This window comes from Atractosteus spatula, chromosome 22 (genome assembly GCF_055471065.1).
Source record: "Atractosteus spatula isolate fAtrSpa1 chromosome 22, fAtrSpa1.hap1, whole genome shotgun sequence".
Classification (NCBI taxonomy): Eukaryota; Metazoa; Chordata; class Actinopteri; order Semionotiformes; family Lepisosteidae; genus Atractosteus; species Atractosteus spatula.
The window spans coordinates 12,337,348-12,353,771 of NC_142727.1; the positions used below are offsets into that span (position 1 = coordinate 12,337,348).

General features: G+C 40.9%; 1 protein-coding gene across 9 annotated transcripts in view; it reads right to left on the bottom strand.

Moving 5' to 3' along the window:
• LOC148816834 (neural cell adhesion molecule 1-like) overlaps window positions 1-15,865 on the bottom strand; it is a 246,055-nt gene extending 230,190 nt beyond the window's left edge. For 6 of the 9 annotated variants that reach the window (XM_088939428.1, XM_088939426.1, XM_088939427.1 and 3 more), the window contains exon 1: window positions 15,611-15,847. In XM_088939428.1, coding sequence (XP_088795554.1) covers window positions 15,611-15,662 — 52 coding nt within the window. In that variant the 5' untranslated portion in view covers window positions 15,663-15,847. Of the gene's footprint in view, window positions 1-15,610 lie in introns of all 9 variants that reach the window. The other 3 variants (XM_088939431.1, XM_088939429.1, XM_088939425.1) reach the window with 1 other exon arrangement.
• Window positions 15,866-16,424: the final 559 nt, after the last annotated feature.

Genomic DNA, 16,424 nt, shown 5'->3' on the forward strand with positions numbered 1-16,424 from the left:
TTCCACATTGTCCAGAAGAGAACTATCTCTAAAACAGGGCAATTCCATTCCCGTTTCTATGGCGTGCAGAATATCCCAGTAGACTGTGTAGTTTTCTAGGCTAATTTGTCACAATGTGTATTACAACAGCACGCTGCATTATTCTCCTACATCTAGTAATAATTTGCTTTACTGATAAACACCCATTTAGTTTACTGGTTATTCAAATCTTAATTCATTGAATAATATGTATTTTTAATGGGGAACAAAGTCTTAAAACGTATACGTAAAACACATTTAAAAATGTTTCTGCAAAGCTCTCAAATTCTACAGTCCTTTATATTGATTTGCTTTGAAACAGTCCTTTTAAAGACAAAGATACTCTGAGGACATTTTCTACAGTGAACAAATATAAAGACGTTCAAGTTAAAAGCACTTTTACTGATTTTTTCTAATAATCCAAGGACTCGTTTGTTTTTCAAAGAAAGCACAAAGCACCAATTTAATTTTTAGTTTGTAATTTTAGCCCACAGCACAAGCTAACTCTATTTAACATTACTCTTTAGTAAAGTGTTCCTTCTGTTTGTTTAATCCCACTTGCCCATGATCTTGACAGAGAAGGTGGAGTTTTTTGCCTGTATTCAATGTTTGCATTTAGTACTTAAGGTAAAAGACACTTCAAAGGGAACCACACAGGTTTCTCTGCTTTAAGTTGAGCTGATAACTGAAGAGCAATGATCTCATGCTAAAGAACACAGTGAAATAGTGCAAGAAAATTGTCTACCATCTGCCACCATAAGAATAAAAACAGAACAGAAAATGACAAATGTAAGCTACCAACAACATACTTAGGGATTTCCTGTCCCCATTCATGGGCTTTGTTTCAAACGTTTATCAGTGCTCACTGATTACCTTAAATGGGCCAAAATCAAACAGGTCTGATTACCGAAAAATTAAAAAATACAACTTTTTACAATAGACAGTGCTTTAACTGAATCAATGTAACATGAGGACTACAGGTTTCTTAAGTTTAAAGTTATTAAATTATTATACAGTGCATATGATATAATACTATTTAAATACTTTTGCTTGAAAATTATATTTTTACAGTTTCCTCCATGGTTCAAAAACAAACTGTCTTCTGGGAGAAATGGCCCTGGTGTGTTTGTGTCTGCTCTGTGATGGACTGGCGTCCCATCCAGGATGTATCCTGCCTTTCACCCATAGCTTACCTGGATAGTCTTTGACTTCCCGGTGACCCTGTATTAGATAAAGCAGTTGGAAAACTGAAGATGCTTTAGAAAAAAAATACAATGCTGTTGCTTTAGTGTACATTTATGGCCAGTGTACAAAAAAAGCATTACATAATGAACAGAGAAAGGTAAGCTACCTTCCAGGAATTAACACCACACTACGTGGAGATATTATCTAATTAATGCACATTTCTAATGTACTTTGAGAGGACTGCAAAAAAGATACCAGTGGTATACCTCTAGGCCTAAGGAAAAGGATTTTAAAACTAATCCTAAGCATTAAAAGAAAAATAAAGCCTTTGCATTCACGTTTATTATATCCTGAAGCAACTCCTAAAACGAGAAGCACAACTGCTGTCAGAAATCAATATTAAAACTCCTCAGGTGCATGATTTGTCTTTCAAACATCCAGTATGGATTAATGTGGCCTGTCTAAGTGTCTGAGTGCAACGGAACACAGATACATGCTTCTCCTTTTAAGAATGACATCCCTATGTCCTGAGAGCTCTTAATGTATGGCCTATTCCTTTATCACCCCATTCACTGTTGAGGCTAACAACCACAGCAAGTTCAATGCCAAGGGAACAGAGCTCACAGTATTTTCTAAATTTGACCAAATTGAAAGTGAAATCCGGAATCATCCTTTTAATGTAGGCTTCTTCTTTTTGTCAAAGAATTTGAGTGGGCTCAATACCGAGTTATCGAGAGTACTTTATTCTTTACTTAAGAGTACCACATCATACACGGCTTTCATCTTTTTTTCTTGCACTAGAAAATTACAATACTGTGACCCCCCCTTGACCCTGAAGTTAACTGCATTTGATTGCACAACCAGCTCTCCGTAATGCAGACACTATATCAATCATCTGGAGCTGGGCATTCCTTTTGATACACAAATGTAAACAGCTGTCTTATATAAAGGTCTTTGTTGAATCTCCTCATTGATGCCATGTGTCAGAGTGAAGGCAGTGGAGTTGAAGCCAGGCCAAACGACACTAAATTCATAGTTTCTAAAACTGCATTTAAAAAAAACCAAGAATCCTTCATCTTTTCCAGAGTGACTGGAAGTCACCACTTAAAAATGAAAAAGTCAACAGCTGTCTCAACTTCCAAATGCCACCAACCAAGAAGTCGCTTCCCAAATATAAAAAGAGGGAAGATCTAAGGATACAATGGATTAGGAAATACTGCCATGGCACTCGGTTACTGGACACAGACGTGACAAAAAAAAAAAGAGATATGCAGGCAAAAAGCCATCAGATGAAAGGCACGCCACTACATCCACCCTATGTTTTGCCTCATGCCATTCGTAATGTTTGTACCCTTCAGCAGAGTAGTATTACAGGCTATTTTTGTTTCTAATCTGCTTACATTGTTAAGGGCCTCGGAAATGAGCACGGCAGCACTGCTCATCGCTCTGTAATTCGACTGGCCCTCATTCTGAGTATCTCCACCCTCACATCTGCACCTCCGGAGGAGGACCCCCAGACCGAAGGATTAGACAAGCGTCTCCTGCTTTGCCTCGGGTTAGACAGACATTTAGATTTTTTGTTTGTGAAATGAGAGCCAGGGCACCGAGGAACATCACCCCAAATGGTCCTTTAATCCACGAAAATCTGTTTTAAACCAGATTCCAAGGTCTGGCAATAAAATGGGCTATAGGTTTACTCTAAAAAAAAAAACATACTTGTTCTCAAAGAGCTCTGTTATCTGCAACTGTATAGCCCCATCTGGTTTGCTATTCCAAATTGTAGAGCAGAGACAACAGCTGAACTGTTTTTCGTTTCTATTTGGGGGGGGGGGGGGGGGGGGGAGAGGCAGAGACGTGCCGTAAATAACTTCCATGAAGACAATATTCAATCAGTCACATATCCCAGCACACTTAATTGATATTCTGAAATAGCGGCAAAAGTCATGGCCGTGGAGGAGATCCCATTTCATATGACAGCAAGATATATACTGACAGCTAAAGAGGTGTCATTGATACAGGGCCCCACTCATTATGAGGGGCGTAACAGGGGTTCACACCACATGTTCCCATGCATATAGGAGTGCTCTGAACAGTTCGGTTAGCACAGGACTGCAATTCTGAATTTCAACATACAGGGGTAGCCCTGTATTTCACTGATGGCTGTGTTACACTAAACTGTTTATGGTATTAAAACATACTGAAATGTTGCTCATGCATTCCTCACCAAACCCATTTTCTCTTAAACAGAAGCAAACGCGCACGAGGAATGCCGAATGGGGGTGGAAAGGTGCCACCTGGGTGGCAAGTCTAACACAATCAACAGCAGAAGAATCGGCAAACATTTATAGCAGCAACAACAGTGCATTACTCACAAGCTTTAGCGCAAACAGCGCTCCTTTGACAGTTCACCAACAAAGGGTATACTTAGCTTATCAATATAAATAAGAACAACTACTTTTCAATGTACCTTTTTCATTAAAAGTGCTTGATTTGAGTGTTATCTTGTGAATGTGGGCTTAGGAAACGGAGCTATAATTTGGTTTTATAGTAGAAGAGCAATTGGGACCTCGCATCCGCAATCTTAAAACTGCTGAACGTTCCATTAATCATAAACATACCTTCTGGAACAACAAAAGCAAGAAAACACTTCCCCAAGAATTCAGATGAGAATAGCACTGAAATTGATGTTTCCTTTCACGTGTAAACAGATGTCAGTTGTAAGGGACTGCCTTTGTTGGTTCCCATTGATGTTCTCTGCGGCACCACATGTCAGAGCTAATGCAGAGAGTAGAGTTAAAGCCAGGAGGAATGAGCCAGAGTTCGGAATTGCTATAATGGTGTATTAGAGATTCGGATAGAAGGAAAGCGTCAAAGTCATTTCTCAGGAGCATTACAGCACATGAAAACCTCTCCGATAATACTTTTATCATACGAAAGAGGGGGGAAAAAATCTGCTTGGAAAAGGAGGCTTCAAACATCAAGCCTGAATTCAGTTTGGCTGCTTTAATCAGCTAAAAATGTTTTAAAAAGAACGTATGCAAGTAAGTCAAATCTCCACTGTTTTGACAGCTTTGAAACGCTTACGCATTTTCACCTTATATCTTGTCTCGGACTTCATATAATGGTTTGCTCAACAAACGGACATTTTCCATTCTATCGCAAGCTAAGACCACACAGCTTCTTCTCGAATTTTCTTTTTTTATACCCTATAGCCCCAAGAAGACTGCTGTCTGGAATGTTAACAGGGGCACACAAGAGTGAAGATATTTGCAGTCTCTGAAAATACACAACACGCAGGAAATCAGATAATGTGTTTGATTTGGAAATGTCACCCGGCTATGCTGCCTATGCACATTAAATAAAAGACGTGTCATTTATTTGTGCCTGAGAAATGAAAAACTTCGTCAGTTAAGAAGAATACACGTGACTCCTGCTTAAATTGAGATGGGCAGCGAATGTGGAACTAGTGTTACATTCAGATGACTGTGCAACATTAAAAAAAAAAATCCATAGCCACAAAACATACCACAAAAATCAAATACAGATTCACTGTTCGTGAATATGGAACTTATAGAAGTACTGCAGGCTGTGGAGATACCCATACTGCAAATAGGAAATAAAACATAGAGAATCCCAAAATGCTGTAACACCGAAATGTAATGAAAACAACATGAGGATTTGTGAGATTTTTACAGATAATAATAAGGGCATAAATATGAGAATGCTCTTTCTCATACTTTTATTTGCAATTAGTTTTGGTCATTTGTTTAGGGAGGGCATAATACAAATATCTACTTAAGAATTAAGAATATAAGAATAAGGGTTACAGAGGAGTTCCTCTTCAAAGCTATGAAAATGCCATTCAGAATTATTGATATGTTTCATTGACACTGTTTAAGCGTCTACCATTTTTTCTTTTTCAAATAAAAGAAAACCCAAAGCCAAATGATTGCAGGGCAAGATTATCTGTGGTCTTGGCTTAATGGAACAGATCTCAAGAAATGTCTTCAAAAATAATGATCTTGGTCACCTGTGGTTAGCCCCAAACCTGAAACTGAATGCCTTGGAGTTACACACCAGAACACAACTAACATACTTATAACACATCGTCAGTCTCCGCTGATCAATGATGCTGTCTTTGCCTGTCAAATTTCATTGCTCTGAGACTAATATTGCTCACTCCTTCCTGCACAACAGCAGCCATCAGACTTCATAATCTCATCGAACATCAGAGCTGAAAGCCTGTACAGGAAAGCACTTTAGCAACGTTCAAAACATATATAGCTCGATATGCCAGAGATGGGGTAAGTCATAATGATAAAAATGTCCAGATAAGAAACTGATACCTAAGCAGTTCACAGCTCATAAATCTTCCTTCTTCCATGCACTTGTAATCTCGCAGATGACACAGCAGGCTTCCAAATGAGTCCCTATTAATTTTAACTGCAAAATCACAGCATAGCTTTGGCCTTCTTAATTATGCAAATCACATGTCAAGATTGTCATAATTCCACTTATTTTGTGAAAGGCTGCTAGAATATTGAAGTTTTATGTCCTGTGAGGCTATGTGATATATGCGATTCATAAGTCTGTAGTCAGGAATACACAATCCTAACGCACTTATCCTATTAGCCACTGTGTTAAAATATTCATGTCTTTTATTTTTAAAAAAAGAATGAAAAACCATCCAAAAATCTGCAGTTACAAATACACACTTTAAACTGATGTGTTCTATATAGCTGGAAGTGTGGGTCTCTTGAGCTAAATTCATAGGAGAAAACCTGACCCACATTTTTTATATATAGAAACATCTGATAACTTTCACTCAGCTGACTAGATTCTATTGCTTCCACGACTACTGCTGTTAGTATCTCATTGACAGAAACTGCACTTAAACTTTAAAGGCATCGAAACTCTTCCAACAGAGCACTCTTAAAACCTGAAACCATGTGTTCAGAAACAGCCCTATCATTTATTGAAATGAGTTTCTGAAATTAGACCGCCTGTATTTAAACAGAGCTATCCGTTTTCAACTCCCGAACTTTATCGAAAACCTACACATTATATAGAGACCCTTTAGATGCATCATCCTGTACTGTTCACTCCTGTGTTTTGCATGATGAAGCCAAAAAACAATGGCTTTGAAGCTACTACAGAGGCATGCATAACATCTTGAGCTCCTCCCCCACAAAGCATCCTTCTCCCTCCCTTTGTCTGCTTCTCGGTTGCTCCCCTTCTACAGATTAAGGCTGAAGCCAGCAGGGTATATTCAAAGTGCTCCTCTTCCATTGTTTTAAATGCTTAACCCCAATAAATCAAGCACTCTCTGAGGCCCAGGCCTCAATGCAGGTTCATGTGTTGTGATAAAATTAGGCGGTTTTTCCCCAGACTCTCTCAGAGGGGAGGTTATTTAATTCTACTTTTTAATACCAAATTTTCAGCATGTATTTAATAATGTTCAGTAATTTTATAGATTAGAAATATTGAATATTGATCTTATTTGGGTACTGCGGCCTCAAAGCATCTCAGCTGTTTTTATGTATTTTTCGCTGCTTTTCTATTTGTCGGTTTCTCGAGTAGCAGTTTTGCTTTTTGCTTCAGTCACAGCCTTTTTTCCTTTCTTCATCCCAGTTCCGGTGTACGCTGTTCCGTTTCCAAAGGCAAAAAAAAAAAATCCATCCATATGCATGAAACGCACAGCCATCCAAGCCCGGTTGTGTGTGAAGAAGAGCATAAATGATCGACAAGCCACTTCCACTGTGGCTGGTGGTGTATTCTGTACTGCCAGAAAATTTCAGGAACAGCACTTAACCAATGCTGCGCAAGATGTAAAATCACCTTCTAACCCAGCTGCACTGAAGAGTGGATACCCTTGGAGCTGGAAATAAAATTTAAGAACTCCTCTCCAATTGTTAACTCGTTAAATTGTACTGCATGGCAGTTCAATGTAAGTGCCCCATTACGGTACTCCACTGGAATTTTACTGTTGTTCCTGCGGCTGCTATTACCTTAACATTTTTTTGCACAAGCTGCTCCAGAAGAAAAGAAGGTAGGGCTGGCTTGTACTGTCAGCAAGACCCCCACCTAATAATCATCCCTTCTCTGTTTCTGCATTATACAACACCGCCAAACTGTCTGCCCCTGCTGCCACCCCAATTTAATATTTCCCCACGTCATGAATGCCAGTTTGAACAGAAAATCTCATTTAGCAATTGACAGATTAGCCCTAGATACTTTCGCTGTTTTTTAGCATAGCCCGCAGCCCCTCAAACAATGAGCAGCTTTGCTCACAAATCACCAAACAATAGAGCAGGTTTTGCAGTCTGAATACGCATACCAGCATTCTGTACAATATACTCATTATTTCAACAAGAAGCAGATTCTCAAAATAAAGCCATGCTGTATGCTGGGGTTTGTGCAACAATATAATGTGAATGGAATAAGGTTCCAGGTAGACAATTTAATCACATTTTTTTGTATTCAACAAATTCTGTACTTAAGACCATGCACTCCACTCTGTAATAAGTATCAGAAGGCCAAAGCCAATATTGAATTAATAACCTCTTGATATCAACTGCAGGTATCAAACATGGATATTAATCTAAACCTTAAACGCACTGGATTGTAACTGTGGTAACTGCATGTAATTCCTAATAAATCTGACTTCAATTTATCATTCTCTGAAAAGAAATACCGCAGTCTCCTTTAATAAGAAGCTTTGCTAATTGCGATTTTGCTTTTAAGTGTTGAAGATATTGGCAGGGGTTTCTACCCCTGAATGAATAACTTGATGCACTGTAATCATTTAGGCGTATATTGCACATTAACAAAAGCTTCTCGCTCCGTCATATCCTTTAGGGTTTAAATTAATATACGCTACTTTGCATTTCTAGGCAGATGAAAGTTAAATGCACTCTTGGTATGGGTGCACATCCTAGCAGAATAGAAGCTGAGTTTTCAGTAATGGAGAATGCTGAAAATAACTGTCCTAGAATGACACCAATGTTCCACTTACACTTAAAAGTGTCAGCTGGCCTCCAAAAGCAATATGTGATCCTGTGCTGCAAAAGACCTCAAACACAGTTAACAACACAAATCAAACACCCGTAAGTCTTTTGGCTGTTCTATAACAAAGTACAGGCATTATAAGATATAGGTTATCATTCTAAATTGAGAAAATGTGTCTTAAGGTTGGTAATGAATGCAGGAAAACTGTTCCAACACCAGATTCGATGGGGAAGGTAGAAAGCTTCTTTTTTTCAGGTGAGGTAAAAGAAAAATCTTTCCTGCGCCATCTGCAAACCCCCCCCAAAAAACAAGGGGAAAGAATGGTTACAGTGTAAGTCTCACAAACATCTTAACAACCTTGAAAATGTTTCAATCGCACAATTGCGTCAACTAGACATTTCTGCGAATCCAAGCGCACTTCATTGGTGAGCAGCAAAAATGATCTCCTTGCTTATTCACTTCTTAGGATTTTAACTGCACAGATGACATACCTCGCGTACAGTAGGTGAACAAAGAGAAAGGGATTTCATTACAATTAACAGGCTTTCCTTATTCGTGCATTGCGCATCGTCCAGAAGAGAAGTGCCAGCTTCTTAGAAATCATAACATTACCCTGCCCATACGCAGTTCATTAAAACAAGACAGGACGTGGCCCAGCAGCTCTGCCAAGTTTACGTTAAGTTAGTCACCACTGCCCGCAGTGGAAAATAAGCTGTGTAATAAATGTTCATGCAGTAATTTACAAAAGGATGCTATTAGCTCGGCCTTCCTCAACAGATCAGTCCTTCCCTTGGCAGCAGTCAAGCACAACTATTATCTTTACTGTTTAACCAACTGTTAATCAGCTCAATTCCACTGTTCACAAGCTAGTTTACTTTGAGAGCCCCACTCAAAGGATGCGCTAACAGGCCAGGTTGGCTGATTATTATACCTAGAGTAGCAGGCATGAAATCAGAACTCAAGAGCTGATGCCAGAGCATGTCTCCGACAGCACTGTAAATGCGGTTCAAAACAAGGCAGAAACTGTGTTCCCCGACAACCTCATGAGCCTTTCACCCAATGCCTTCAAAAAAACATCCCATCTTCGATTAAGAAGAACTGATATATAAATAACCACTTATTTCTAAGTACCACCCATCTGTTTTGAAAAGTAATCAAAAAAACATCAACTGAGGATTTTAGAGCACTTAAACTACAAAGGTATTTTCATTTGTAGCATCTACCACATGTAGAGGCCCATCAGTCCTATGCTTATCATGGTTTCCTTAGCAAACATTATGCAGCACCACCCCTTGGATGAGATGCCAGTAAGTTTTACAGTTGAGTGGACTGGAGCAATGGAGATGTAGTACCTTTTTCCCCAGGGTACACCGGCAGTGACCACAGAAGGGTTACAAATGACTTGGCCATTGCAAGACCCTAACCACTATTCCAAGCAGCTCATACAATTTTAAAACACCCGTGATTAAAAACCATTCAAATGCAACCGCCTACAGTCGTTCCACAAACCAGTGGTTTTAAGTGTTTATACAAAAAGAAATTTGCATTTTGGACCAAACTGTTTCATCACCATCACCTCTCCCCAGAAGAGGGACTGTTTTCACGTTTTCTGCTCATGCAGCGCTAATTAGCACAGGAGAGCATTACACCAAGGGATGAGATAACCTCCATTGCTGGGGATTACATCAGAGTGATGAGTCACACCCCAGCCCAGAGACAGCACAAAAGCCAGCCAGCCTCAAGCTCCTCCCCCTGCCCAGCTCCTCACTGAGGGGGGGGAGAGAGAGAGAGAGAGAGCCCCCCCACATGTCATGGAACTACTCCACCAAAGACGACCATTCTAGGTCACCAGCATTCAGCAGCCTTCCACTTGAATGGACAGAAATCCCTTTCAGAGGTGAGGGGAAGGGCTGCCTTTTCAGCAGCACAATCCCAGTTCCCTCCTTTTTTCTCAGGGGCTCCCTGGGACTCCTTCAGAGTTTACACAAAGTAGACCAGGCCGGTTTCCATTCACAAAGTGATTAATATGCAAAGACAGCCCATCTTTATTTAACGGCGACATACAAAATAAAATTAAAAAAGGCCAAACCGCCCCCTGGCCTCTTCAAACACATTTTTTTTATATTATGACTATAAGTATATACGCAGGGGAAAAAAAAGGCACGCTGTTGTTTTCAAACGGAAAAGAAATATCACAAATATACTGCTTTAAAAATGGAGCCCACACAGGAAACAGTGAAGTGCCACCTTTATTCAGGATCATCACAACTGTGACGTGGCACACTTGGAACTGTTACTTTCTCTTCAGCACAAAGGCACCATAAGTAAAACAAAAAAAAACAACAGAACATGTGCCGCTGAAAAATATCACTGACGAGAAATCAATTTGGCTCACTTAGGCAAACTTGCGCCTTTCTCCGAAGAAGAGTCTGGTAAGACATTTCAGGGACTAAGATGAACACTTCACAACATTTAATCAAGAGCAGGTCTGGTTGCAGGAACCCAGAAGACAACTGATGTGTAGCTGACGGCATAACGAAAGACATTATTTTACTCTACTTTTGTATGAAAGATTAAAATGTTTAAATTATACTGAATTAATTAATAACTGGGCAATTAAAACTGCATACTTTCATTTTTCCTTGGGAGGGGGACTGCAGTTAAACTGAGGAACAAAGTAATCAACACAATATGCCAAGATGTTTATTACTTCCAAAGAATACTGTTTTTCCTATTAGGGATTCAGATAGGGCCTCAGCTTTCCCTTTGTTCATCTGAAACATTGTGTAAGTACTGCAAAGTAAGCATATCATCAAATATGCAAAGATTCTACAAACAGAATACTGTATACATTAATTTATTTTCAGCAGCTGGTTCAAAGGGACCCTTTAACCCATATTCCATGAAAAACAGCCCTTAGAGCTAGTGAAATCAGTTCTTAGAAATTCTCCATGAATCAGGAAACACAGCATTTTATTCTACAGTACTGAACTCAATCCCACCTATACTTATGTCCCTTTTGCAGTGCAACGCACAAAGAGTTCGAAAAACAAAATCATATGCTAACAGCTGACATCCCTAGTACGAATGACAATAAAGAAGCAGGGCTGTATTCCACTGGGCAAACTTTTCACCTTATCAGCAAGGTGAACAGCAGCAGAGGTGTCATTGTGCACAGAGTAAACAATATTTCAAACTTTGAGAAAGCCCATTAATTCAAACCTACACATGCCTGTGAAGCAAAAAGAAAATTAAATGCAGATGTAGCACATACTGCATATAGAAAAATGAGCACTAAATATTAAATAGCTGTATCATTATACAATAAAACAGCATTCTTTTGCCGTTTCCAAGTCTTTTTTCCTATTGCTTTTGTGGTCTCCACCTCGGTCTCAAATTTCAGGGTTCCTCTTAAATCCTTGTCTTGACCTTTCAAAAATTTAAAATCACAGATGTTATCCATCTTAAGCCTGCCTGTTTATTTCCACTGTTGACTCCTTGTGAATGTAGCCACCCCCTGTGAACCAACAAAACTGCACTTAGCACACAGAAGGATCTGTTTGCAAAGCACTGCCAAAGCCTTCTGTAGCTCTTCACAAGTAGAAATCTCTAAAATGTCTCAAACAGAAAAGTGAAAAAAGTGAAAAAAGTGTCCTTGGAAACTATTTTAATGAAGGAAACCATATTCATTTCATTGTATACCGTCCTCATCATCTGACTGTGGAAATTACATACAGTAAGTAACATGACACAGCTGGTCTATGTTCTCACAACCAGCTTGTGCATTTTAAATGTGTTCAAAATTAGTTCAAAATGTTAGCTTGACATTTGTGTGATGGTTCTAACAGTTCCCGATCATGCTTTCTAAAAACTAAGTATATGAGTACTGCAGCAACTAACAACAATAAGTGCTGCAGACAGGGTCTACAAGCTGCACTTAACTGTACGATTGTCTCAAAATCTCAGAAATACACAGAGACCTGCATATTTTCCAGGTCTCTGTATATTAGGCTAAAGTTTGAGTGCCTTTCTCACAGGGGGGGAAAAGAGCTAAGATCCGTGCCATTGTGTCCTTAACAGCATGATACTCAGCCAACTGGCCAACTAGAGCCCATCCATCCAAAGGCAGGAGTAGGCTAATGGCAGCTACAACAGTAACACGTCAACACTGGGCGCAAACTCCCGTTAATCCCGACATTTCCTGCTGAATCAATAACATTATATGGCCTGAACTGCGCCTAACCTGGCAATAAATAGCTACATCACTTAATGAATTTTGTGCAACACCGTAGCCTGTTTGAGTGCCTGCTTGAGAGCAGGCTTTTAAATAACAGGTTCCGCCGTTCAACAACACACAGAGCTGTTAGTGTTAGTGCACTCACAACACCTGTTTACGCAGTGCACACGGTGAAGCTCTGGCGTCTCAATCCCCTATGCACAGACCCCGCAGTGTCTGTGGCCACATCACAGCCGACACCGTGTACTTGCTTGCACACATTCGGCAAAGAGAAGACGCCGCGGCACGTCTGGATAAAACTCGCCTCTTCGGTTTAATCACTTCCCTCTGCTTTTTTCCAGGTTTTGGCCGGGGCCCGTGAACGCTGTGCGCAGATTGAGAGCAGCAGGTGTAGTGTGTCCCCGCCCTGCAACCCTTCAAGCGCAGCATTATCAATCAATCAACCCTTCAGCACCGACCCCACCAAAGCCTGCGCCCAGATAAAAAAAGAGATCTTTTCTAATTTATCCCCAAAAAAAGTGCATCTCCCCCCCCCCCAAAGTAAGGAACAGCGGACATCTTCCATCAGACATTACAGCGTTTCCCTATTTTTTTTCCGGGGGGGTGGGGGGTAGCCAAGCTAATTTCACACCAGCCGAGTCCTTATCTCGCTAGTAAAAATTTAAATAAAAACTACCAGCTAGTTAACAAAATTAGGTTTGAATAAATATTATCCTCTTGCTATTACTGTTTTAAGTGACTGTTTTAGTGCAGAATGGGATAGGATCTGAGGGAATCTTTTAATTTCAACAAGTACTTCCATCTTTTAATTTCCAAAGAGGCGAAATGCAGTATTTTTACGCGTGGAAACTCAGCCTGTGCGCTGCCTCAAGAACCCCACCTAGAGCGCAGCGCGCCTACCTGTCTCCACAATGAAGCCCTGACCCTATTGTTTCTCCCTTTTTCATTTTGGCAGATGGGTTTATCGTTTCACACTGCGCAATCCGGACGCGTCTTCGGCATAGCTAATGGATTGCATTGCATAGCTGATGGGGTTTTTTTTCTATCATTATTTACCGCATTCCCTCCTTTTACAACTCCCGGGCTCCTTCTAGGCACCCAACTCACTCACAGCCCACCGACCCAGAGCCACCCGCCCCCTCACTGTCCGAAAACCTGACTGGTTTTCATGCAACTGCAATTCTATCCAGCTGAAGACAGACGCAACACGGCCCCTTTCCTCCACCCACCCCCGTCTACTACCATAGTAGCACTGCACCGTAGTACTTCAATAGGTCCTGCCCCGCAGACAGCGCAATCTGTATAATACACAATTTAAACGCGCGTAGTAGGTCTGGCTCCCCTCTCCCCTCGCCGGATGAGGTCGGTTACTAACTGCACTGACATGAGCACGAAGCAACACGCTCCCAACGCATTTTTTAGCCTCGCTTTTATCCTCTTAAACCGCAAATTATTGAGCCTGGTTTAACGTAGAAGTTCCTAATCCGAGAATGCTTTGCGCGCAACGAATCCTACTGCAAAACCATGTCTTCAGGGGCAACCCCCCCCCACCCACACACACACAAAATCATCTCTTCGCCAACATGAACTTAACAGAGCGCAATAATAATATGCAGACCACCCTTCGCATATTCTGCAGCCATTTAATTTGTTTTTAGTTTCTTTTTTTTTGGAAATGGCTACAAGAGATAACGAATGATGCCTTGGAATAATAAAAAAATAACGGGCTAATTCCCGCCCAAGGTCCCCGCACTCCGATTGGATAGCTCAGCATTTCAACCGACTCTAGAAAGGCATAGATGCGCACGACTGCCATGAGCTACACAGCACAGATGCAGCCCTTTTGAACCGATATTTTATGGCCGTTTTCTCTGCGTGTGAAATTCCCGATTTACGCCTACTAACTGTGTTAAAACATTATTTGTAGAGTTTGGGGAGTTGCTCCGCTGGGTTACACACGCACACGCCTCCAGGAGTACAGTACTTCGCCTTCCTCATCGCACAATGCAATTCAGCTCCCCAGATGCTATTTCTATGAATTACGTCTGGGTTATTTACCTTTTTATAACGCGCACGGTACCATGGAACAGTACCCACGATTTGACGTGGCAACGCAAGCCCCCCTTCCAATTACACAACAGATAAATATAACAATTTCTTAAAATCAATGTCCCATTACACAGGGGATCCCCTCCTGGATTGCTAGGGGAGTGATGAATGCTACTGGATAGATGTGAGAGACGCCACCGGACCCTAATCGCGCAACGTACAGTAATTCCGCAGCTGAAATCACGGCGTCTCCTTTTCAAAAACTGCGCTTCACAGAAACACTCGCAAATATAAAGACAGACAGCTGCTTTAAAAAGGGGGCAGGAAGAAAAAAAAAATAATGTCTGTTGCAACTTATTTGCTCTGCTATACCGAAATCGAGCGTTGCACAGAAAAGGAGAGACCGAGACTGAATAAAGACGAATTTGATCTGTCCGGGGATCAGTTCAGATACAACATGCTCCACTGCTTAATTTTAAACCACCCTTCAGCGATACCAGCGCATTGTGAACTTAAACTTCAGGATGTTTTCTTGCCCTAATCTTTTGCGCCTTAAGGATAAATGCGTAAACCTAATTCAACCATAGATTTCTTTTTCGGACTACATATACTGCACGCCATGCATGCTCTGATTTTAATTTCAATTAATCTCCCACACATGAGCCAAGTCCTTATTAACAGTGCAAATGCTCGCTGCCAAGACCCGGCTCCCACCTAGCCAAACCGGACAGAGACGCAACATTTGTTGTACAAATATACTTCAATGTTACCAAACATGCAAAACAAAACAAAACAAACAAAAATAACACCAACATTAAAACGGCAAAGTCGGTTTTTGAGTGCACGCACCAGGAATTAACCGAGCTCAGTTCATCACTAGAGCACGCATTCAATGAAATTATAAGAGAATAACGTTTCGGTGAGCCCTGGAAAATTCAGTCAGGACAGCTCCCGTCTGACAATAAATCTGGCTCCTGAACACAGTGCAACTTGGTCTATGAGATGAAGGGACGCCAAGTGCAACTAGCAGGATATCTCACAACCCACAGTGAAAACTAATTGCAAGCGGGTACTTTTTCAAAGAAAAAAAAACACTTAAAAAGCCAACCTTACCTGCACTGCCAAAGAAAAGCAATGCCCAGATGAGATCCCTGGTTTGAAGCATTGCAATCGCTAGATAAGTGATGTTTCTTGCTTTATAAAGGTATGTTCCTGTAACAAGATGCTGAGGGTTTTTGGTAGGTGAGTTTTTTTCTCCTATATTTCAATTTTTTAAATATATTTTTTTGTGCACACTGCTCCTTGGCTGTTTTCTGGGTACGCTCGCACGCTGCGAAGAGAATGAGTGACAAGAAGCAGCCTCAGCACACACAACATGAATTAATCCGCCTGGGCAAAATCACTCACTCTCACTCGAGGGGGGTACTGGGTATACCTCCACATGCTCGACAAATAGTGCGCTGAGCCTTCTGCGGCTAAGTACATAGCTCGTTGCTGCTGCACCTCAGAAACAGCAGATGGTGCATTAGGCAAACCCTGGCATGGATCGTTACCAGAATTTGGAGTAGGATTCAATGGAGTGAAGCCCTGGCACAAAATCCGTGATATAAATAAACGTCGTGCATTGCAGCTCTGCTTTTTCTTAAACCACCCAAGCTTTTCAGGGTTATGCACTCCTTAGAAGCAATCTGTTTTACAGTGAGAAATCAAACAGACCTGGACTGTGTTTTTCGGAATTTTATGCGAAAAAAATATGGAACAAGCTGCCCATCCACGCTGTTGTAGCCGACACGCCGTGTTCTTACTGGATGAGACTCTTAGTTCAATTAGCTAATGACAAAACAGGAGGATTAGATGGACCATCTGACCTGCTCTCCTTTGCAATATTCATAGTTTTTTTTTAACTTATCCTTTCAGAATTATCCTT